Source organism: Rhinolophus ferrumequinum, chromosome 9, assembly GCF_004115265.2.
Source record: "Rhinolophus ferrumequinum isolate MPI-CBG mRhiFer1 chromosome 9, mRhiFer1_v1.p, whole genome shotgun sequence".
NCBI classification, from domain to species: domain Eukaryota; kingdom Metazoa; phylum Chordata; class Mammalia; order Chiroptera; family Rhinolophidae; genus Rhinolophus; species Rhinolophus ferrumequinum.
In genome coordinates, this window is record NC_046292.1 from 5,873,238 (window position 1) to 5,895,916 (window position 22,679).

The following is a 22,679-nucleotide window of genomic DNA, read 5'->3' on the forward strand; positions in this document are numbered from 1 at the left end:
CTGATGGCCATGCAATCACAGTTGATGGCCATTTACTACCTGAGCCAGCACCTTTCTATGTGAGGCTGAGAGCCTGGAAACTGCTTTCTGGGGCTCTGTCCCCACACCTCCTCTCTCTGTGCATCTGTCCCTGGCTACTCTCACTCCCATGGCCCCTCCTTCCTCCCGCTCTGTGCAGTTTCCCTTCCCCCGTGGGTAGGCTGACTCAGAGCTCCTTCTTACTCCAGCCTCACTTTGTACCGGTGGGTCTAAAACTCCCGGCTCTCACCGTCGTGACCTTGCAGGCTCCAGCTCCCTAATTTTTTTCCCGATTCCCAAGCAAATCATTCAGATGGCTCAATTTGTGTTATCCTGCTAGTTGGATGTTGGGGTTCTCTGCCTGTCTAACAGTCGATGCCCGTCCTTGCCGTCCTCAGCAGAGTTGGGGTCTCCGGGGACCAAGCAGGGGGCCCTTTCAGCAGTGGCAGACCCAGCAGGCAGGCTTTGGCCTACTTAGCAAAGACTGGAGAGTGGGTTTCTAATTCCTGAAAATATGGGCAAGAGTTCCATGAGTTAGAGAATGAGTTCTTCATTTTTGCCTCCAGTTTCCTCACTAACAGTCAGGGTGATAATGATAAATCACATCCTTTCTCCATGGAATGAAGGGTCTGCATAGATAATAATGCCTTTTGCCTCGTACCAGCTCCTGCTCCACCTATTACACACAAATTTGTTGTTAATCCCCAGGAGGGAGGGGTATCACCAAATCCTATTAAAGATGGGAAAACTGAGGCACAGAGCAGTTGAGTAACTTGCCAAAAGTCACACAGCTAGTAAGTGTCAGAGCAGGTCATTCTGGCTTCTGATCCTTGCTCTTAATCATGCTGACTTCACGCCACCATACTGCCATTCCAGCATCCCTCAGACTCCAAGGAAAAGTCAGCAATGACATAAAGGAGGCTGGGGCTTAGCTCTGTTTTCCAGAACAGGGTGGGCCTTTGTATCTGGCCAGGGCGGCAAGTATTGTGCAGGAACGCTGCTGCCCTTTGCCCGCACCCTTTCCAAAGGGCATGAGAAATGCTAGCCCGTCAGCAGTTATCAACCCAAAAGTTTCTCCCTCAGCTAAATTCAAGGACTGTTTACCCATGTGGATTCAGGAGGATTAGGCAAACCAACGATTGTTGGTTTGGGTGTGACCGAGTACACTGCAGCTGTTAGAACAAACGCATTTCATGGGGCATTGGGCGCCCACACCAGCTCGATGGCCCAGAGGCACACCCTGGGATGTGGCTCAGGAGCGTGGCCTCAGGGTCAGTGGTTGAATTCAGAGCGAGGGTAAGAACATGAGTGCCTCCAGTTAGGATTCTCCATTCCATGCCCAAACACGGGGGCAGGCCATTTCCCAAGATGCCTGGTTGGTGACTGGTGACAACTGCTAAGACGGGCAGGAAACACCGGGTAGGATCCGGCGAGGGTTTTCAGGCCCTGGGGATGCCCCTCACCAGGCCCCAGAGCTCTGCTTGCCAGGAGCAAGGGCACACATAAAGTGCCACTGTTCCGGAAAAGCCTCCCTGTCCTGCTTCTCTCTGCCCTGGGCCTTTTTCCTCCCCTGGGTCACTCATCCACAAAGGCTGCCCTGTGTGGCCCTTCAAGTGAGTTTTTGCAAGTCAGGACATTGAGCCATCAAACCCATGGGCTAATTGGACACGGTAGTGACGCCGGAGATCAGGTGGGCACACCGCCTTCCCCCGGTGGACCGAGTCAGAAGGGCCATTGTGGGGAACGTGTTATTGTTTTCACGGGTGCAGCAAAGGGTGGCTCGGCCAGCCAGACTTGGTAAATTGCTATTTACAGTTTCTGAGCTTTTAAAAGAAGAGCTTCCCCAATCGGTCCTGATTCCAGACCTGCAGCATGATGACGGCTCTGGTGACACTGCTCTCTCTGCTCCTCCCGGGAGCCCTGGCCCAGCACGGGTCCGACTGGACATACTCAGGTAAGCCCCCACCCCAGGGGCTGCGGGTTCCCCTGAGGACCATGGGGAAGCCTGGCGTTTCCGGGGGCGTGAGGCCCCCCACACATGCACGCATGCACGCATGCAGGCTGTGTGCGGTTCCTGTGTGGGGGTCCCCCCACCGCGGGCTCCATAGCTCCTGCTGCATGGAAACACACTGAACTCACATCCCGGTTAAGGCAAAGAGGACCTACCCTGTTCCCCCGAAAATAAGACCTAGCCGGACCATCAGCTGTAATGCGTTTTTGGAGCAAAAATTAACATAAGACTCTGTATTATTATATTATATAATATAATAATTATTATATTATATAATATAATATTATATTATATTATATTATACCCGGTAAGACCGGGTCTTATATTAATTTTTGCTCCAAAAGACGCATTAGAGCTGATGGTCTAGCTAGGTCTTATTTTCTGGGAAATATGGTAGCTGTCCCCTTCACCGATCCTGACTCACTTGCAGCTCTTTTACTTTCAAACCTTTTCTGCCCATGGAGCTGGTGTGAGAGCCTGCTCACTGCTCCTGGCTGCAGGACCATTCACTTTCCTGGTCTGTGTAGTGGAAAATAAAGTGCTTAGAAAGGGCTATCTGCTGCCTTAAAGAGCGTGTATGGACTTTGCGGGAGCTTTCTTCTTAGCAATTTCATGACACATAGTTTACCCAGAACGTCCGGACTTGCCGTGAACTCAGTGACCTGGGGCTAGCCCGCAGTCTGCCCTCCCCACGACCCTGCTGGGACTTGAATCAGCACTTGACTGAAACCTGACTTTTCAAATGTAAAATGGAAGCCCTTCCCCCGGCATTTAGCACGTGTTCCAGCCCTCGTGGGAGCCAAAGACAGGAAGACCAGGTCTGTGGGGTTAGGACAGGAAACACCCCTCCCATGTGGCAGTGAAGGGAGCTTCACTTGCCCCCCTCTTTTCGGCTGCACGGAGGGATGGGCCCCGAGAGGATGCTTGCGTCCACTGGCTGACGAAAGAGCGCCCCCGCTGTGGAGCCCACTCTGCTCAGTCCACCCCTGCCTCAGACACAGGGAGAAGCGTCCATTCAGAATGCATGTGTGTCCTGTTAAGTCAAGGTCAACAGAATTAAGGACATTGCAGGGAGGCTCAGAAAATCCAGCTTCAGGGGGCAGGATGGCGCACTCTGGCCAAACGCTCTGTTCTGGAGCGGAGGAATCCCACTTGCCACCAGGGCCAGGGAGACCTGGTGTCAGCTTCACGTGGCCCACTGGTCCCCATATGGGGACAAGGAAGAGAGAGTTCCAGCAAGAGCAAGTCTTGTCCTCCCCAGCTCAGCCCAGCCTCTGAGACTGTGCCTTCTGGAAAGCCAAAAGGGGCCCAGGAGCACTTGCAGAGAGCTACTGCAAGTGCTTTTCAGGAATACTTGAGAAACCCCCCAACACTGGCAGGGGCAGGGGCCAAAGCCTTTTGATCCATGAAGTGGCTGTGCCTGAGACCTCAGCCTTGATCCTGCCATCTGCCTCTAGGAAAGAACTGTTTAAAAATTAGATTGTATATTAAATAAAAAGCAGGGCAGAATTGACTTTCCTATTGATTGCTAAACCAAGAAGCTGCAAGAGGCCCCAATACAAACATCGTCCTTAAAACACAAGCTATGCACTTAAGGTGCAGCTACGCCTCAGGGGGAGGAGAGCCTGGATTCCCAGCGGCAGGTGGGTGAGACCACGACCCACAGACATTTGGAGGCCGAGTCGCCCATCATACTGACCTGCTTTCATTATCCTCTCTTCCCTATAAATAGAAAGATAAATTTCCCTACTTTGATATATTTTTTTAACAAACCAGTTGATCACCTTTGAACCTGATGCTTCCTTTCTTGCCCTGAACCCACAGGTATAGGTACCCAGGTGGCCTTTACCATCTGGGAGATCATTGAAAGGGGCTGGAGCAAGAAGACCGGTGGGGGTCCTGCCGTAGGAGGTGGGGGTCTGTGTGACTGTTGGGGGCTGGGAAAGAAAATGCACCATCTGGGGAAACGAGGAGAAGGCCCCTGAAAGCAGCACAGTGTGCCCCTGCGTGCCATCCCCAAGGGGCCCCCTAGTACATTTGTCGGCTGACAATCATTCAAAGGGAAAACTAAAGCTATGTATTAAAGACTTTCATTGCTTTCAAAACATTAAGCCGTGTTCCCAGGGCCAGTGGTTGCAACAGCAAAGCTAGGAGTCAGCCCCCAAGCCCCAGACACAGGGTCCGTGGAGTTGATTTAGATACTGCTCCCGCCTCCTTCTGAGGCTTCTGCTTCCTAGAAGGCAGGTGGCTGGCCTTGACCCTGGCCTCCAGCCTGGCCCCTGTGGGCCTCCCGCTGGGCAGGCCCTGCTGTGAGCTGCAGGCTGTGGCCTGCGCCCAGAGTGAGGTACCCAGAGGGAAGGCTCTGTAGGGCATCCCCTCTAGTGTCCCCTTGGCTCTCTCCTGTCTCAGAGGGGGCACTGGACCAAGCACACTGGCCCACGGAGTACCCCACCTGTGGGGGGCAGAGGCAGTCGCCCATCAACCTGCAGAGGAAGAAGGTGCGCTACAACCCCTCGCTGACGGCTCTGAACCTGACCGGCTACGAGGCGCAGGGGGGTGAGTTCCCCATGATCAACAACGGCCACACAGGTAAGGGGCAGGCGATGGGCTCCTGACCACGGTGGGTCAGCAGGGGATGCAGCGTTCCCCCTGGGAGCTGGTGGCCTCAGACCTGAGGGCTGATGGGTGTTCGGGCCCTGACACCAGGAGGCCCTTCCATAGTTGCACAGCCTCTGTCTTTACACTCTGTCCCTGGTGGGCTGGCTCCTTCAGTCTGCAGCAGCCGTTCCCCGGCTCACTCTGACTCAACCAGCGGGAAATTCAGCCAACAGAGCAGAATTTGCATGTTCTGCTGATCCGTGTGCCCTGGTCTGGCTTTCTGTTTTCTCTGTTGAGTGATTAGCTCTTCCAGAATGTCATGTAGTTGGAATCATACAGTATGCAGCCTTTCCGGTTTGGCTTCTTTCACTTAGTAATATGCATTTAAAATTCCTCCATGTCTTTTTGTGAGTTGATAGTTCATTTCTTTTTAGTGCTATGTAAATAGTGTACCATCGTCTGGATGGACCAGTTTATTTATCCATTACCTACTGAGGACATCTTTGTTGCTTCCAAGTTTTGACAATTATGAACAAAATTTCTATGAACATCTGTGTGCAGATTTTTTGTCTGGACATAAGTTTTCAACTCCATTGGGTAAATACCAAGGAGCGTGATGGCTGGATCACATGCATACAGGAGTGTATTTAGTTTTATAAGAAGCCGTCAAGCTGTCTTCCCACATGGCCGCACCACGTGCGTCCTCACCCGCGTTTATTGGTGTCAGTGTCCGGATTTTGGCTGTTCTAACAGGTGTGCAGTGCTATCTCCTTGCTTTAATTTGTATTTCCCCAATGACACATGATGGGAGCACCCTGTCATATGCTTATTTACCGTCTGTGTATTTTCTTTGGAGAGGCATCTGTTAAGGTCTTTGGCCCATTTCTCAAGTTGTTTTCTTATTGCTGAGTGTTAAGAGTTCATTGGATATTCTGGATAACAGCTCTTTATCAGATGTGTAGTTTGCAGATATTTTCTTCCAGTCTGTGGCTTGTCTTCTAATTCTCTTGATACTATCTTTTGCAGAATAGAAGTTTTTAATTTTAATAAAGTCCAACTTATCAATTATGTCTTTCATTGATCATGTCTTTGGTGTATCTAAAAAGGCATTATTTTCTAGGAGTTTTATAGTTTTGCATTTTACATGTAGGTTTGTGATTTATTTTGAGTTGATTTTGGTGAAGGATGTAAGGTCTGTGTCTAGATTTCATTTTTTTCGCCTGTGGATGTCCAGTCATTCCATTTGTTGAAGAGACTCCATTGTGTTGCCTTTGCGCCTTCATCAAAGATCAGTAGACTGTATTTGTCGGTCTGTTTCTGGGCTCTCTGTTCTGTTCCACTGATCTACTTGTCTGTTCCTTCACTGGTACCACCCCGTCTTGATTCCTGTAGCTTTATAGTAAGTCTTGGAGTCGGGTAATGTCAGCCCTCTGACTTGGTTCTTCTTCAATGTTGAGTTGGCTGTTCTGGGTCTTTTGCCTCTTCATCCAAACTTGACAATCAGTTTGTCGATGCCCACAAAACAACTTGCTGGGATTTTGATTGGGATTGTGTTGAATCCATAGACCAAGTTGAGAAGAACCGACATCTTGGCCATCTTGAGTCTTCCTGTCCAGGAACATGGGCTGTCTCTCCATTTATTGAGTTCTTTGATTTTTTTTATCAGTTTTGTAGTTTTCCTCATTTGTATCTTGTACATATATTGTTAGATATATACCTACATATTTAAGTTTTGAGGGTGGTGATATAAATGGTAATGTGTTTTTAATTTCAAATTTTACTTTATATTTATATTTTATGTGCCCCATTTTTATTATTAAACAGACATAAAATTACATTTCAATAAAAAGAAATTGAAAACACACTTGGATATTGCGATAAATTGCTACAAAAGTTTCTAAAGCTTATCCTCGATTTCTCCATTTTGTTGTAGACTTAGTTACAGTTGGTGGACCACTAACAGTTGGTGAAGGAGTACTGATTAATATATGTATTTTTAATTCTCTCAAATACATATTCATAGGCTCCAGAAAAGCTTAAAGTCCTGAGGGGCTGGGCTTCCAGTGTTTAGTGGGAAAAACAACACGGTTCTCTCGATAGGCCCTGTCAGCCTCTCTGCTTGTTAGGCTCCTTGAGAGGAGGGACCACCTCTCATTCACCTGTCTGTCCCAGTACCTGGCCCAGAGCGTGGCACAGGTGAGCTGCACTCGAGGGGAAAGACCTGGGCCTGAAAGGACAGACCCCCTAAAGAGGCATCTAGAAGTGATGCAGGTTCTGAGCAGGTTTGGATCTTTGAAGACTTGCAAGAGCAAGGCTGGTTTTGTCTTCTTTTAAAAACAAACTCTTATTTTGAAATAGTTCTAGATTAGAAAAATTGTAACAATCACGCAGGGAAGTCCCACATACCCTTCTCCCACTTCCCCTAATATTATCATCTTTACGTCCTATAAGCCTACTACACTGATACAACACGATTAACTGCTCTGCAGACCTCATGTGAGTTTTATCACTTTCTCAATAATTTCCTTTTCCTGGGCCAAGAACTAATCCAGGGTCCCACGTTTCACTTTTCCATCCCATCTCCTTAGTCTCCTCCAATTGGGGTCAGTTCCTCAGTCCTTCTTGGACTTTCATGGCCTTGACACTTTGCCATTGTTTCTTGGTCACAAAAAATGCTCAGATCATGTGGTTTTTCTGGTCTGATAAGAATTTTGTTAAATTAGTTTCAAACGATGGGGAGCAACCTCTTCTGGAAGTTCAATCAATTTTTAGAATTTGGAAGGTCCAGCAAGTGGGTTTTTGGGGACAGAGATTTGACCTCACCTTTTTAAAGGAGGGCGCAGCTCACAGGTGGCCCATGTGGGGATTGAACCAGCCACCTTGGTGCTACCAGCACTATGTTCCAACCAACTGAGCTAACTGGCCACCCCTGGCCTCACCTTTTTAAAAGCACAGTGACAAGCTAAGAATTACTGCCATTTTCCAATCTGGCCTGTGCTATCCTGTCGATCAGACTTGAGAATTGAGCATTCTGTCTGCCGGAAATTGGGTTTTAATAGGATATCTGCTATTGCTCAGATGAGGTTAATTGTCCATTTAAAAGCTCTGGCCTGGTCCTGAGCTCTCGTCTCTTGGCACAGACGACTGCCCATCTCCTCTTAAAGGTCCTTCTATTTTTTTCTATGTGAGCCTTGATTTTGAGCTGGCCACATTTTAAGCACTGAATACAAAGCCCCTGTTCTGCCAAAGAGCACGAGAAAATCTTGGAGGCTGGATTCCTGCATTACAGCATATTACGCTGAGTTTAATCACAGCTTCCTGCTGCTTTAGACAATTTGGAAGGGAAGAAAGGGCATTTGACAGGTACCAAATACCTAATATTTGCTCTTTTAGAAAACTGACTTGTCGATAACCACCTTTGATGACTTTAAAGACCTTCCTAACAGGACAGGCTCTGCCTGTCCCTTTCCAAATCCTAAATTATATCCTCATAGATATTCCTCTTTGTCACTCTCTGGTGTCACTCTCCATGTCTCCCTTTTGCCTGGCTCATTCCGAAAGATAGAGATTTTTCTAAGGCCGGGGCCTGTGAAATGAACAAAGGCTGCTGTGTGACCGGAGTGACCTGCCTATAGGAAGTCATAGGACAGGAGGCGGGAGGAAGCTGGAAGAGTGGCAAGAGCCTAACATTTGAGGCGTCCATTGAAAGTCAGTCACATTCATTTGTCTTATTAGGGAAACCACTTCCTAGATGGTGTAGGTGCCTGACCACTGCAGTGCACACCTGAAGCTGAGGCCGAATAATAACGAATGTCAATTATAATTTTATTTATATATATACATATATATGTATATATATATATACATATATATATAAATTATATACATATGTTTGTATAGTCACAGGATGTGGAGTACAGCATAAGGAATAGAGTCAGTGGAACTTAACACGTATACACGATGTCAGAGGGGTAGTAGATTGGGAGAGGGGGGTTATCACTTTGTGAGGGGTGTGAATGTTGAACTAGTACATTGTTCTGTACACCTGAAACTAATAATAATAGAAAAAGAAAATCAGTCACATTAAATGCCAAGCCAAGGGTCCACGTGTTCCCTGACTTGCTGCAGAATTTGGCCTCTTGTCTTCTGAAGACAAGTCGAAGTCTGTAATGGTGACCCCTTATTCACGCCCAGTTCTGCCCTGACTGATGTACGGTGTGACTCTGAGCAAGTCCTTCCGCCTCCCCGGGGCGGCTTCCTTGTCCACATGAGTGTTGAAGTCCCTCAGGAGTGGAGTGGGCTACTTCTAGAAAGATACGTGGGATGAGGATTTTAGCCACATGACGAAGAAGACAACAATCTCAACTTGGCCTGACAAACAGTGCTCACTCTGGGTAGTAATAGTAATCAAAGGAGTCCCAAAGGCCCCTCTTCCTATTTCTACACTGGGGGCACATTCCGAAAGGGCCAGAGGTGGAGAATAGCATTCTGCTTTCCATACCCATTGGCCAGTTTCTCAGGGCCACCTCTTCGATGTGCCACTTTGTGTTCCTGCCCCTGACCTTCTTGCTCTGGGTGGGAAGGTGTGTGCCTTGGGAGAGGCACCTGCCCAGCCCAGCTTACTCAGTGCCTGGTCCCCATCGTGCTGTCCTCCCATTGGGGACCCTGCCCTTGACATTCTAAGCCAGTCTGTAGCACCAGCTTGCTGGAGGAGTGGGCAGGTGGCCAGGGAAGCCGCCTAACCAGTAGGCCTGACTCATCCCCACCCACTTGCACCCCTCCCTACCCCTTTTCTTCACTTCCAGTGCAGATCAGCTTGCCCCCAACCATGCGCATGACGGCCCCTGATGGCACCGAGTACACAGCCCTGCAGATGCACTTCCACTGGGGTGGCGCGTCCTCTGAGATCAGTGGCTCTGAGCACACCATCGATGGGATCAGATATGTGACGGAGGTACCTTGAGGACCCCGACCGGTTCCTCTCCTTCAAACCCCATGGTCACTTTTCTTATGAAAACAGCTGAAAAGACTTTGTGCAATGGTGACAGCCAAGTCACCGCAGTCATTCATTCACAGCTATTCATTGATCACTGCTATGTGCCGGGGCCTTAGGCAGGGTCTCTGCCCTCACAGAAGTTATAGCAAGGCAGGAGTTCACAGCCCACACAGTAGGGCATGCCCTCTTTAGTTTCAGCTGGATTTCTATGTTCCCAGATTTTCTGGGTTCCCTGTCTTGCTCAGATCTGCCCTTAGGGTGACCACAAGTTTACAGTGGCCTCCTGGGGCGAAGGGGCTCATGTCCATTCCATGGAGACCTCAGGAGAACCCAGGGACCTCATCTGATCCCTCTGGACTCTGTCAGCTTGTCTGCTTGAAGGGAGGAGGATCAGGGAAATGCCCTTGAATCTCCATCTTCCCAGAATCCCACTCATGCTCTTTCCATCCTTGGAGAATTTTCTGGTCTTGATAGATCTCATTGCTTAGATGGAGGGAGATGGAGGTCGGAGTTGTTTGCGTGGGACCATCTGAGGTCTTAGATGGAGCATCTTTTTTTCTTTTCCTCCTTCCCTGAAAGCCTGAAGCATTAGAAATCTATATGAACTGCCCTTGACTTACCTTTTCTTGCCCCCACAGATCCACGTCGTGCACTACAATTCTAAATACAGTAGCTACGATATAGCCAGGAGCGCACCGGATGGTTTGGCTGTGCTGGCAGCCCTCATTGAGGTAGGCTGAAACTACGCATGGGAAGCTATAGATTGGCACCCACACAAGGTGTTAAGTACAGGTGAAGGGTGTCCCTGTCTAGCCCTCCTCATCCGTTCCTGAGCTCACAATTCTGGGAAATGCTAACCCGATGGAAGATTTACCCTTTTTCCAGCCCTGGCTCACACTCCCTGTGTTCTTTCTGTGTTATCCTCCTTGGGGACCTTGGATAACTTGGACAAGTTGACTTAAAAGAGGTAGGATCACAGAGGGTTGATTGAACATAAAGTGGTCTGAGGAGAAGGGAAAGTCTGTGACCCGCCAGGCAAAGGCAACACCTCTGCATTTCTAAGAAGTCTGGCAGGTGGGACTTACGGCTGGGTGGCAAGTTGTCCTCAGTGAATCCGATCCCCCTGAAGCAAGTATTAAGTTGGATAAAATTGTCACAAACAACCATACCAATGTGCTGGAAATGGACCAAGGCAAACCACAATTTAGGCATTTATTTACGAAAAGTAGCTAAAATTTTGAGTAAGAACAATAGTAGTCTGTCGACTTCTTGTTGGGGGCTGTTCCCATCCCCACCCCCTAATTTGGTCAGCAAGGTCGTTTTGTAAGGGTAGGCTGGACAGGAAAACCAGCAGCTTCACAGCCTGGGAGTGGGGGACTGGCTTGATTTGGGGTATAAGTTGAAAACTCATGGTGGGGGGACTGTCAGTAAAAGTAGCAAACTTGACAGAAAAGACAGAAAACTTGCAGCTCTGATAGTTTGAGATTCAGTCCCAGTTGGGGTGAGTGGCAAGTGGCAGACCCATCAGAAATTTATCGGAGAGATCCTGGAAAAGAGAGAGCCAAAGAAGGACTATGGAGGCTTCCCAAGAGGTGGAAAGTAAAGCATGTGGCCCCTAGGAATCCAGGCTAAAAATAATATTTATGAACCGAGCAGAGACAGATACGTTGATATAGAGGGAAGAAGGCTATGTGACGACGGGGCAGAGATTGGAGTGATGCAGCTGCAACCTGAGGACCACCGAGGATGGTTGGCAACAACCAGAAGATAGGAAGAGGCAAGGAAGGACCTTTCCTGGAGCCTTCAGACGGAGGATGGCCCTGGTGACACCTTGATTCAGACTTGTGGCCTCTAGAACTGTGAGATAATACATTTCTGTTGTTTTAAGAAAAACAAACAAGCAAACAAATTGAACAGAACCAGGACATTGGCTGCTACCTACTGCTGGGGAGACACATCCTGCAGATGAAGTGCAGGCAAATTACTAAACACACACACACACACACACACACACCCCTCAGGACAATGTGAAAAATCACAATTCAGATTTACTACCATGAATTATCTAAAATGTCCAGTTTTCAACAAAAAAGTTGGGCATGTAAGGAAATAGAAAAATGTGATCATTTAGGAGAACAAAAGCAGTCAACGGAAACCTACTCTGAGTGGACCCAGAGTAATTTAGCAGACAGTAGTTTAAAACAGCTATCATAAATATGTTCAAAGGTTTAAAAGAAACTATAGTCAAAAAATTAAAGGAAAATATGGTGACAGAGATCCAAAAAAGGAACTCTCAATAGAGAAATAGAAACTATAAAAATGCGCCAAATAGAATGTGTAGAGCTGAAAAGAATATTAACCAAAATAAAAATACAGTGGTACCTCGGTTTTCGAACATAATCCGCTCTGGAAGACCGTTCAAGCTCTGAAACATTCAAAAACAAAAGCATGGTTTCCCCATAAAAAGTAATGCAAAATGGATTAATCCATTCCAGACCTTTAAAATCAACCCCTAAAACTGCAAATTTAGCATGAATTTTACTATCTAATGATACCATAGATCCATAAAATTTATGGTGTTCGTAAACCGAAATGTTCGTCAACGGAGACGTTCAAAAACCGAGGTACCACTGTATTCACGACATGGGCTCAAAGCAGATTTGAGGCAACAAAGGAAAGAATCAGTGCATTTGAAGACAGATCAAATAAATTATTCAATCTGAAGAACAAAGAAAAAAGATTAGAGAAAAATGTACATAGACTTATAGACTCATGGGGATAAGATCACCCATCCCAACATATATATAATGGGAGTTCCAGAAGGAGAGGAGAGAGAAAATGGCAGAAAAAAATGTTGAAGAAATAATGGCCAAAATTTCCCCAAATTTGATGAAAAATATTAATTTACCAGTTCAAGAAACTAAACAAACTCCATGTCTGATAAACACCTAGATACATCGAAGTCAAACTGCTGAAAGCAACAAGAGAAAAAGGATTCATTATATATACAGACTGACAGTACAATTAATGGCTGATTCTCACAGTACAATTAATAGCTGACTTCTCATTAGAAACAAGTCATCAGAAGGCAGTGGAATAAATGTCAATCAGGAAGCCTATATCCAACTAAACCATCCTTCAAAAATGAGGCAAAATAAAGACATTCCCAAATAAACCAAAATAATTGGTTTTATCAATTGAGATAATTGCTAGTAGACCTGTCTTACAAGAAATATTAAAGAAAATCCTTCTGGCTGAAAGAAAATGACATCAGAGAGTAATTCAAATCCATGGAAAGAAATGAAGAGTGCCAGAAATGGTAAATACAAAAGACCATATACACGTATTCTTTGCTTAAAAAAAATCTATAAGATCACCTAAACCAATAATAAGAATAATACATATAGCTATAATTACATATGACAAAAATAGAAGCTAGGGAAAAAATAGAGCTATATTGGAGCAAAGTCATATATTTTACTGGAATTAAGTTAGTATCAACCTGACACAGATTGTGATGTTATAATAAGTTGTGTATCGTAATCACTAGTGCAACCACTAAGAAAATAACTAAACATGGTTCAATGGTACACTAAAAGTATTTGTTTAACACAAAAGGAGGAACAGAAGAACAAAAAAGATGTGACACATTTAGAAAACAAATAGCAAATGGCAGTTTAAATCCAAGAAATCTGAATTTATACACAGTGGGAGAAGAACTCGATCAACATGGAAAAGATGGAAAAGAACCACTGAAAATAGACCTTTTTCACCAAAACAACTTTACTGACACGTAAAAGGTCAACAGGCATACAAAAAACTGAAGAGTGGTTGGCAGTGGGCAGAATGGAGTGGTTTGGCCCTGGACATCTGGCTCTCCTGCACCCAGTCAAGTCCTGACAGTGTTACTGGGATATTTTAACAGTGACCTTTGGCCATTACCTGAGTACATCTCCAAGAAGCTCCCTTCCCTGAAGCTGCCACAGTGCTTCAGATCTTGTCTCCCCGGAGGAGACTGGTGAGCCCAGGCAGCTGGTGGCAAAGAACAGCCAGATGTGTCCCCAGCACAACTGGGGCATGGATGCAGCCACTTCCCAGCCCTCACGGGCTGCCCAGTCAGCCAAAACACCTAATAGTTGTGTGCCGGAGGTCTCTTCCCCACTTAGGTTACCTGCTCTGTGTTTCTCCCACAGGTCAAAGATCACACTGAAAACACTTATTACAGTGACTTCATTTCTCACTTGAAAAACGTCAAGTATGCAGGTAAGGGAAAGCCAACAGTGGCTGCCGGTGGGAAGAGGAAGGAATGTGAGTGTAAGGTGGTGACAGGAGGGCAGAAAAGGGTGGTGCTGGTGGGGAGGGCGGCAGATAAGCCCTGTCAGGGGAGTGGACCCCTCCCTGTGTGAGGTCTCATGTTCCAGCAATTCCTGCTGTTGACTCAGGCCTTGAACACCTCTGAGAAACCTATTCATAAACTCTTATCTGTTGGTTCCCATGATTGGAACTTATGGATGGCCAGAGTTCCACTAATTAGGGATATGTTCACTTAAGTGACTGTCCCCTCTGATCCCCGCTGGTATGAGGATCGTGGTCACTAGAGAGAGATGCCCTCCTCAGCTTCAAGCTGAGAAGAATCTCAAGTGCGAAGCCCCTCATCATCGTCGAGCCTGGATACAAAGACATGGGGAGCTAGTCTCCCTTCCCTCTGCCTCCAGAAGGCCGAGTTCTTGTCAGAGTGACGGCCTACCCCCATGGCCAACCCTTGACATTGAGCATTGCCCATGCCAGCTCTGAGGCCTGGTTTTGTGCATCCCGCTTGCCCACATCTCCCAGCGTCCAGCTCCCTGATGTCTATCCTCACTCCGTTCCCCAGTTCTCCTGACCTCCAATCCTTGGGCCTCCCACGTCATTGATTTCTTACCCTTCCTTGGATCTTTCCACTCAGTACACAACTCTGCCCTAATACCTCCCACCTCAACACACACACACAAAAATATCTTTTGCCCCACCCTTCCTGCCTTCCACCCCATTGCCAGCTCACTTTGAAAGAGTTGTCTAACAATCCTGTTCTGTTTTCTCACCCTGAGCCTTAAAGTTCACCCCAATTGTCAGATCTACTGCCCCCTTCTCTCCTCTTCTCTTAATCAACCTCAAAACAATGATTCATTACACTTGGCTCTCTTTCTGGTCTCCTTCTGGCCACACCCTGCCCCACCCCCAGTTCTGCTCCTTTTTTCTGGCTCCTGCCCTAGTGTTGGAGGGAGCCCAACTCTGCCTTTCCTCAACAGCCTCATTCAGCCCCATGGCTGAATTGCCATCTCTAGGCTGTGGACTCCAAAAATATGCATCTGGTCCCCCACGCAGTGACAGCGTCAGGCAGGACAGGTGAGGCAACGTGGACACAAGAACCATCTGGCTCGTTTACTGACCATGAACAAAGCCAGCAGGAGAAACCACAGGCCTTTGGGCTAACTAAAGAGTTTCCTTGAATTCACTGACCTCAGATAATCCATTTCTAATAACTGACCCTGATACATTTCTTTTTCCAATTCAGTAAATTCTGCTTCTGATCAATACTGCCCACAACCCGGGCCTCTCTCTGAACTCCAGCTTCCTTTTTCGAGCCATTTCCTTGATATTGCCACGTGGATCTAAAACTCAACGTAGCCAAAACATAACTCTGCACTGCCCTGTCCTTCCAGGCTTGATCCTAAACTGACTTTCTCACCTCAGCAAAGGCTGTCATCATGCAGCTCATGTTTAAGCCCCAAATCCCAAAATCATTCTTGATTTTCCTATTTCTCTTAATCCCCACATCCAAACCATCAGCGGGTCCTATTGTTTTTATCTCTCTGCTTTCAATTCCTTTGGGTACTTACCCAGAAGTGGAATTACTGAATCATATGAAATTCCATGTTTAATTTTTTAAGGAACTGCCACATTGTTTTCCACAGCAGTTGCACCATGGTTCTGGAATTCTTGACTCACTTAACTATGTTAGAGTTATGAAACGAAACCTAAGCAATAGAGCCCTCAAGTTCTGGAATTCTTGACTCACTTAACTATAGTAGAGTTATGAAACGAAACCTAAGCAATAGAGCCCTTTAGAAGGTTATATCTTAAAATCTTTCCAATAATTAAACTTAGCAATCTTTTGTGTGCTGTGGAGGCTTCAGACACCCTGCAGAAGTCCTTCTCCTACTCGCCACCTGTGGCTGAGCTGGGTTCCCAGCAGGTGTGGCAGAAGAGCTCAGGACCAGATGCCTGAGCCTGGGCCCCCACTTGGTTCCGAGTCTGACCTTCTAATCTGTATCCATCCACTTCTAAATGAGCCTAAACCAAGGAATTTTGTTCTTTGAGGGCACTTACCCAGAAGCCCCTAGGAGTCATAATTAATTTCTTTCATGGCTCATAACACGTAAGCACAGCCTAGCAATGACAATGGTGATGAAGACAATTGCAGTCATGAGTACCTGCCCATGTGCTAGGTCCATGCCAGCACTTTATAAACACATTCTCCTTTACCCGCAGAGCAATCCTACTGATTGTTCCCTTTTCACAGATGAAGAAATAGCCGGAGAGGGGTGAGCTTCTGGCCAAGGCACTCCGCCAGGAGGAGGCATCTGAGAAAGTCTTTCCCCAAAGTCTTCACTCTTCACGCCTTCCACAAAGCAGCAAACTGGGGAAATGGCTTCCCAATAATCAGCTTCTGTGTCCTTCTGCTTAAATCAAGAGGTCTGAGTACGGTCTGAGCCTGAGCTGTCTTCCCAAGGGGCAGCAGTGGTTCCTAACAGTCTCTTATCTCTTGTCCCCTCTGTTAGGACAAAGCACAGTTCTGAGCGGCCTCGACATTCAGGACATGCTGCCTGCAAACCTCCGCCACTACTACAGCTACCACGGGTCACTCACTACTCCTCCCTGTACCGAGAACGTCCACTGGTTTGTGCTGGCAGATTCCGTGAAGCTCTCCAGGGCACAGGTAATGCATGGCATCACTCCACCAGTCTCCACTTTTGACTGCCTGGGTAACAAGAATGTTCCCCCAGATGTCGCCTAATGTCAACCCGGGGCTCCTGGGGTTTTCCATGTACATGGCGACGTGCCTCACCTACATTGCCATGGACAATCTTACTGGTGCTGCGGCAGAGATAGGCAAACAGGCATCAGCGGGACCAAGGAACCATAGTTGATGCAGCAAACGGACAGGAGCCTGATCCACATCAGAGGAAAAGAGATGCATCGCAAAGGCAAATATTTATGGAGTGCTGCTCTTGGAAGCACTCTTCTAGGCCCTCGATATACGAATTCCCTGTGCTCGTGGAGCTTAGAGTCTAACTTCATGAATGGCTTTAGGCAAGAAGGATAGATTCTCATTTAGCTCTTTACCATGCTAAAAACTTGCAGCCTTTTGAGGAGATAAGCTGTATCAGTCATCTTTTGTCCTCCAGCATAGCATGGACACAGAATAAACATTTGCTGAGTTAGATAAAGGACAAACGTACTGAGGCTGCAAAGCAAAGTTGATATTTCCTTCTGGGTGATGTTCTTAGAAACAAATATTCCTTTTTCTTGAATTTTTCGTTTTCCTAATCCAGGAAAAGGTGGAAAGACCCCTATTCAAGGATGTCCACACACAAAAATGTTCCAACCAGGTTGGAAGTTTCCCCAGATACCTACCTAACAGAATCAAATGTAAATTATCTCTGGAAAAATGCACCTTAAATCCAGATATTGAAGAATTTCCAGAAATAAAATTAACTGAAATGAGCTCAATTAAAAAAAAAAAATCACAAAATACACAAGGGAAAAAACACTATGAGTGAGTATCAGCAGACTCAGACCTACAAAGATTTCAGGTAGAGAAGATATCAGACATTTAATATAAAATAAGAATGTTTAATATGTATAAAATGCATAACATTAATATGTATAATTGAACACATTTAGTATATTTAATACGTTTAAGAGTTTTAAATATGAGAAAAGAATAATAAAGTATAAAAATGACCAAGTAGATTTAGGAAAAAAAAAAACCCAGATAGAATTTCTAGAAATGAAAAGATAGTAACTGAAATGAAGAACTCAATGAGTATGTTTAATAGCATATTAGATGTAGTTCAGGAATGAATTAGTAAACTAGAATACAGAGTTGAGAAAATTATCTAAAATGCAGTACAAAGAGAAAAAAAATGGAAATATGAAAAAGAAGTAGAGATGCAGAGCATATAATGAAATAGTTTAACAAATGTCTAATTGAAATTCTAGGAGAAGAGGGGTAGTATAGAGAAGAGGTATGATTTGAGAAATATTGGCTGACAATTTTCCAAAAGAGTTGAAAGACACCAAGACATATATTCAGTAAGCCCAATAAGTCATTGTAAACTTTTTTAAAAACCCATATTAAACACATCACAGTGAAACCACAAAACATCAAAGACAAAGGAAAATATTTAAAAATCAGCCGGAGAGTAGAAACAGATTATCATGAAAAGAGTTCTATTAGACTGAGAGTTGATTCAATGCAGCAAGAATGAAAGTAAGAAAGCAGTGGAATCATATTTTCAAAGCACCAAGAGGAATGAATAGCTGATCTAGAATCGTACCTGCAGCAAAAAATTTCTTTCAGGAATGTAGACAAAATACAGATATTTTCAGAAAAATAAAAATTGATCTTGCTACTTGATATGTCTCTGTTTACTTCTTTCTCTCCTTTCTACTGTTGACCAAATACTCATAGAAAAAGATTATAAGAGATTTTTGGAAGAATAAATGGATGAATGGATGCTATAGAATGTGCAATGCCTGGCACATAGCACCTGAAACCTCCTCTGGACTCGAGATCTCGCAAATGCTTTATCAGAGTTATATAAATCAAAGATCTAGTTCAATTTCTAACTAACTTTTTAAAAATCACCTAGTGCCTCTTCCTCTCCATAATGCACTTCCTCTTGCCTGCAGATTTGGAAGCTAGAGAATTCTTTATTGGATAAGCAAAACAAGGTTCTCCGCAACGATTACCGCAGGACCCAGCCTCTGAACAACAGAGTGGTGGAAGCCAACTTCATGTATCACCCTGACCATCGTAAGATCAACTCTTATTTATTCTTTGCAGTTTCTTGACTCCTGTTTTCTTCCTTCTCTGGGCAGACCCATTTCGTCTGGCAATAGTAAGGGAAGGAGAATCATCTAAACAGCAGGAGGCTCAGATAGACCAACGCGTACAGGGCTTGGGCAAAGGGGCGACTCATTTACTCAGTCCTGGCAGTGATGGCAGTGAGTAGAACAGAGGAGTCAATGAGGGTGGGTGACTATATGATTTATTACCTACTGTCTTGGTCAAAGACAGTAGGAGAAACAAGATGTCAGCCTTTGGGAAACAAGATGGTCAGATGCTCCCATAAAAGTGTAGGCTGAAGTTAACCTTATTTCACTCAACATAAATCATTTCCCACACACATTTATCTTGGTCTGTACTATGAGCCCGTTCCCAACTCCTCCTCCGGGGGGGATAACCAGACCACATATTGTTTACTACATTTTGGGGGGATCAAGCCCCAACACCAGGGCACTGGAAGTAGGTACAGACAGTCCAGCTTCCCCTGGAATCACTAATCCATCGGGTCAGGCTCCAAATGTGTGCTTGGCTCACCTCATTTCTGGGGTTATAAGAATGTAAATATTCTGCAATTTTCTCCAATTTGTTTTTTGTCTGCTTCTCTGTAAAGTTGGAGTGAACCAAACACATTCCCTGAATTTATTGTCTTTACAATCTATTTCCATTAACCGTTCCTGACATCTTTACATCCTCTAACACAGTAAAATCAGTCTCCAGTCAATACTACCCACATCTTTATCCGTATCTTTCAAGATTTTTAAATCGCCATACGTACTCCACCCACCTCCCCACCCCCACGGCAAAATAAAGGCCCATTTGTGCTTTTCTCTCCATCTTTCCTTCCCGGTTCATTTATTGTCTTCCCTGCATCAGTCTGCTCCTCCAGTATGATAGTAAGAGAGAAAAATGATACCAGCTATAATGATCATTTCGCATGTTACACTATATATAATTGCTTTTTCCAAAGGGTGGCTGCCTCTTAAGCAGGTCCAGTCGCTAGCAGGCTAGCCAGGGGGACCTTAGACCCACTGATCTCTCTCCTTGTTCTAATTTTGCCACGTTCCCATTTTCCCTAATAAAATTTTACACTATTTTTGCAACAGGCACAGGTTGTCCTGTTTCCCACATGCCACATCTCAAATGCTTTTTCTATGGGGTGGGGACCCAATGTATCCTCATGAGGGAGCTCAGATGTTCTAGGTCCCCTTATCTTAGACCACGAGGTCCCATGTTGCAGCTTGCCTGTAGGCCCATGGTGGCCCCTTCTAAGACTCATTGTTCAGGATTATTACTTCAATTCCCAGTAGATAGTAAGACGACTTCTTCCCCCACCCCCGACCGAGGGATCTGAATGATGGTCTGCCTTTGCTAGTAAGAGAGCAGAGAACTGTGCACCACCTCGCTCCACCTGACCTCCGGCCCAGACTTCTAATGTAGCAGTGATTGTGTCCAGTCAAGCTGGGTGTGTGACCCACACGATATCATCTCATAGTTCTATAGAGTTCCACCCAAGATGGGTCAATATAACCAACTCGTCAGTGAGGAATGATCTAAGAAACCAAGGTCCAAGAGTAAAACCACCTTCGACATGTCACCCCTTGGATTCTGGCAGCTTACAAGCCTAAATTCAGACACAGTGGGGATGCTTGAAGCCAATGGGATGGGTACATGGAGGGCATTCTAAGGAATCAAACATACTCTCCCTGAGAGCACATGTGCGGCATGGTGGCTGGCTGTCTCACAGTCTCTGTTTTCATGACCTCCAAAATTTTGACCTCTTCCCACTATCTCTTCTTTTTATAGAATATCATCTAGGCGCTGAACTCCAGTTTTACCTACGCAAGATCGACAGGGATGTGGAGTACGTGAGAAAATATATTGAACAGAAAAAAGCAAAGAGAAAAAGCGAGTGGTGATGAGCTTATAGTGTGAGCTAGCCCAGGAAGAGGAGACCTTCCCCTGAGCCCACGCCCTGCCCTGAATCTGAAAAATCCTGTGTGTCCAGATCACATCGGTCCCCGAGGCACCTGTTGAATTTCTGATTAAAACAAGGGGTAACCATCATCCACAAAAGGAAATGAGATGGTTTAAATGTATGAGAAGGGATTCAAGTTGGATACCACTAATGGAAATTGATTGTAATAGGAATTTAACTATCCTCCTGTGAAATCATGCCTGTTGATCTTTCTAAATTATAAACCAGTCTGAACTTCCCTGTAGCAGTTAAGTGTAATAAATAACTTGGGAAATTTATCATTTAAAAATTTCTCTTTTCTATTCCTGTATAGCATTTCAAAGATCCCTTCCTCACCCTATCCCAGGGGACCCAGGTGATGGGATAGAAATCAAGGTGGGAGGCATTTCCAGGACCAGGATTAAGAAAAAGGAGAGATCCTTGTATTGAGAACTTGTCGAGGTGGAGGTTTGGAACAGTGATCATGTCCTGTGAATAAAAGAGAGAAGAGCAAGGAGGCAGGCTCCTAGGAGAGGTAGAGAGAGGAGAGAGGGTCTCCATACAGAGCTCGCTCTTGTTAGTCAAATGGTGTCTGGCCTTGTTGTCACCAGACCTAGATTCAAGTGTTAGTTCTACCATTCCCTAGTCATACGGGATAATAAAATAACATGTCTTTTAGGGCTGTGGTTTGGTTAAATAAGACAAGGTTGAGAAGTACCCAGCAGAATAGCCATTATTTTTATTGGTCAGTTATGTGTACCCCACCCTTCAACTTCCTCTTCACCTCTGATTGAGCTCACCTGCATTCTTTGGAATTCCTGTATCTGCTGTCATTACTACCTGTGTTCACCGATGTTGTTAGTCATCATATTCAAAGCACTTCCACATCTGACTTCATTTACCCCTGAAACAATCCTCAAAGAAGCTGCATGTCCCCAGTTTACAGAAAAGACACCAAGAGGCAGAAAGGCCAGGTGACTCACCTAAGGTCTCCCAGGTAGAAGAAAAATTTGGACCTAAGTCTTCTGTATCCAAGTTCTTTTAACTACAAAAGTCGTCCTTTTCAGTTCTCCAACAAGCTTCTATAAAGCACTTGCTATATGCCAGACATGAGGCTAAGTACTGGGGTACACAGATGGGGGAGGACGGGTTCCTATGCTGTTGGAGCTCAAGTCCAGTGAGTGGGACAGACATTTAAATAACCAACCACGTACATGAAAATCCGTTTTGAATACCTACATTTTTGTATTTGGAAATTGCTTATTATTAAGAAATAAAAATAAATAACCAACCGCCCTACCATAGGGAGAACAACAGTTTAAAACCTCCACAGAGGAGCTGGTGCTTGGCCTGGGTTTGGAAGGCTGCAAAAGAACTCACCTGGTGAGCGAGTGAGGGAGGGGCACTACAGGACAAAGGAAAGTCACTGCTGATGGGAAAACACCGGGGAACTGAGAGTAATTGGGGGCAGCCAGAGGACCAGGTTCAAGGAACTGGCAGGGAAAGGGAGGGTATAGTGGGGAAGGTTAGGCATCACCAGTACCTTCTGTGCCACTCAAGGGCTTTGGACTTTATCCTGTGGGTGACCGGCAGCTAGTGCAGGCCTTTCAGCAGGGGAATGACGTGATGACAAGATAAGATTTATTCTTTCCCCCAGAGATGAGATTCTATGATGAATTGGAGATGAAACAATGAACCTACAGCCAAGAAGCTTACGTTCCTTACATGGGGTGAGAGATGCTGTAAACAAGTAAACAAAGACGTAAACAAACTGGGTCACACATGCCCATATGTGCTTGAAAACAAAGGAAAAAGCAACCCAAAGTAATTATAATAGTTACCTAAAAGGGGGAGGCAGGGGAAAGGGTGGGGGATGGGGCTGAAAGATGGATTTTTCTGGATACATCCTATTTGGTAGTTTTGGTTTTGGAGCCTTGGGTTTTACATAATTATACAACACAATTAAATTTAAAAGGCTTTTTTAAAT

At 45.5% G+C, this 22,679-nt stretch overlaps 1 protein-coding gene across 1 annotated transcript; it reads left to right on the forward strand.

The window, feature by feature from the left end:
* Positions 1-1,779: 1,779 nt before the first annotated feature.
* On the forward strand, positions 1,780-20,991 carry CA6 (carbonic anhydrase 6). Its single transcript, XM_033115355.1, has 8 exons — positions 1,780-1,972; positions 4,439-4,618; positions 9,433-9,581; positions 10,262-10,354; positions 13,817-13,886; positions 16,445-16,602; positions 18,582-18,705; positions 20,542-20,991. Exons 1-8 carry the CDS (start codon positions 1,891-1,893, stop codon positions 20,652-20,654), a joined length of 969 nt encoding a protein of 322 aa, XP_032971246.1. The 5' UTR covers positions 1,780-1,890; the 3' UTR covers positions 20,655-20,991.
* The last annotated feature ends 1,688 nt before the right edge of the window (positions 20,992-22,679 follow it).

Excerpts from the sequence above, each read along its gene's own strand:
- CA6 (XM_033115355.1), top strand. The coding sequence starts at position 1,891 with ATGATGACGGCTCTGGTGACACTGCTCTCTCTGCTCCTCCCGGGAGCC. Across the intron at positions 16,603-18,581 it reads TGAAGCTCTCCAGGGCACAG|ATTTGGAAGCTAGAGAATTC; the intron begins GTAATGCATGGC and ends TCTTGCCTGCAG. Across the intron at positions 18,706-20,541 it reads CATGTATCACCCTGACCATC|AATATCATCTAGGCGCTGAA; the intron begins GTAAGATCAACT and ends TTCTTTTTATAG.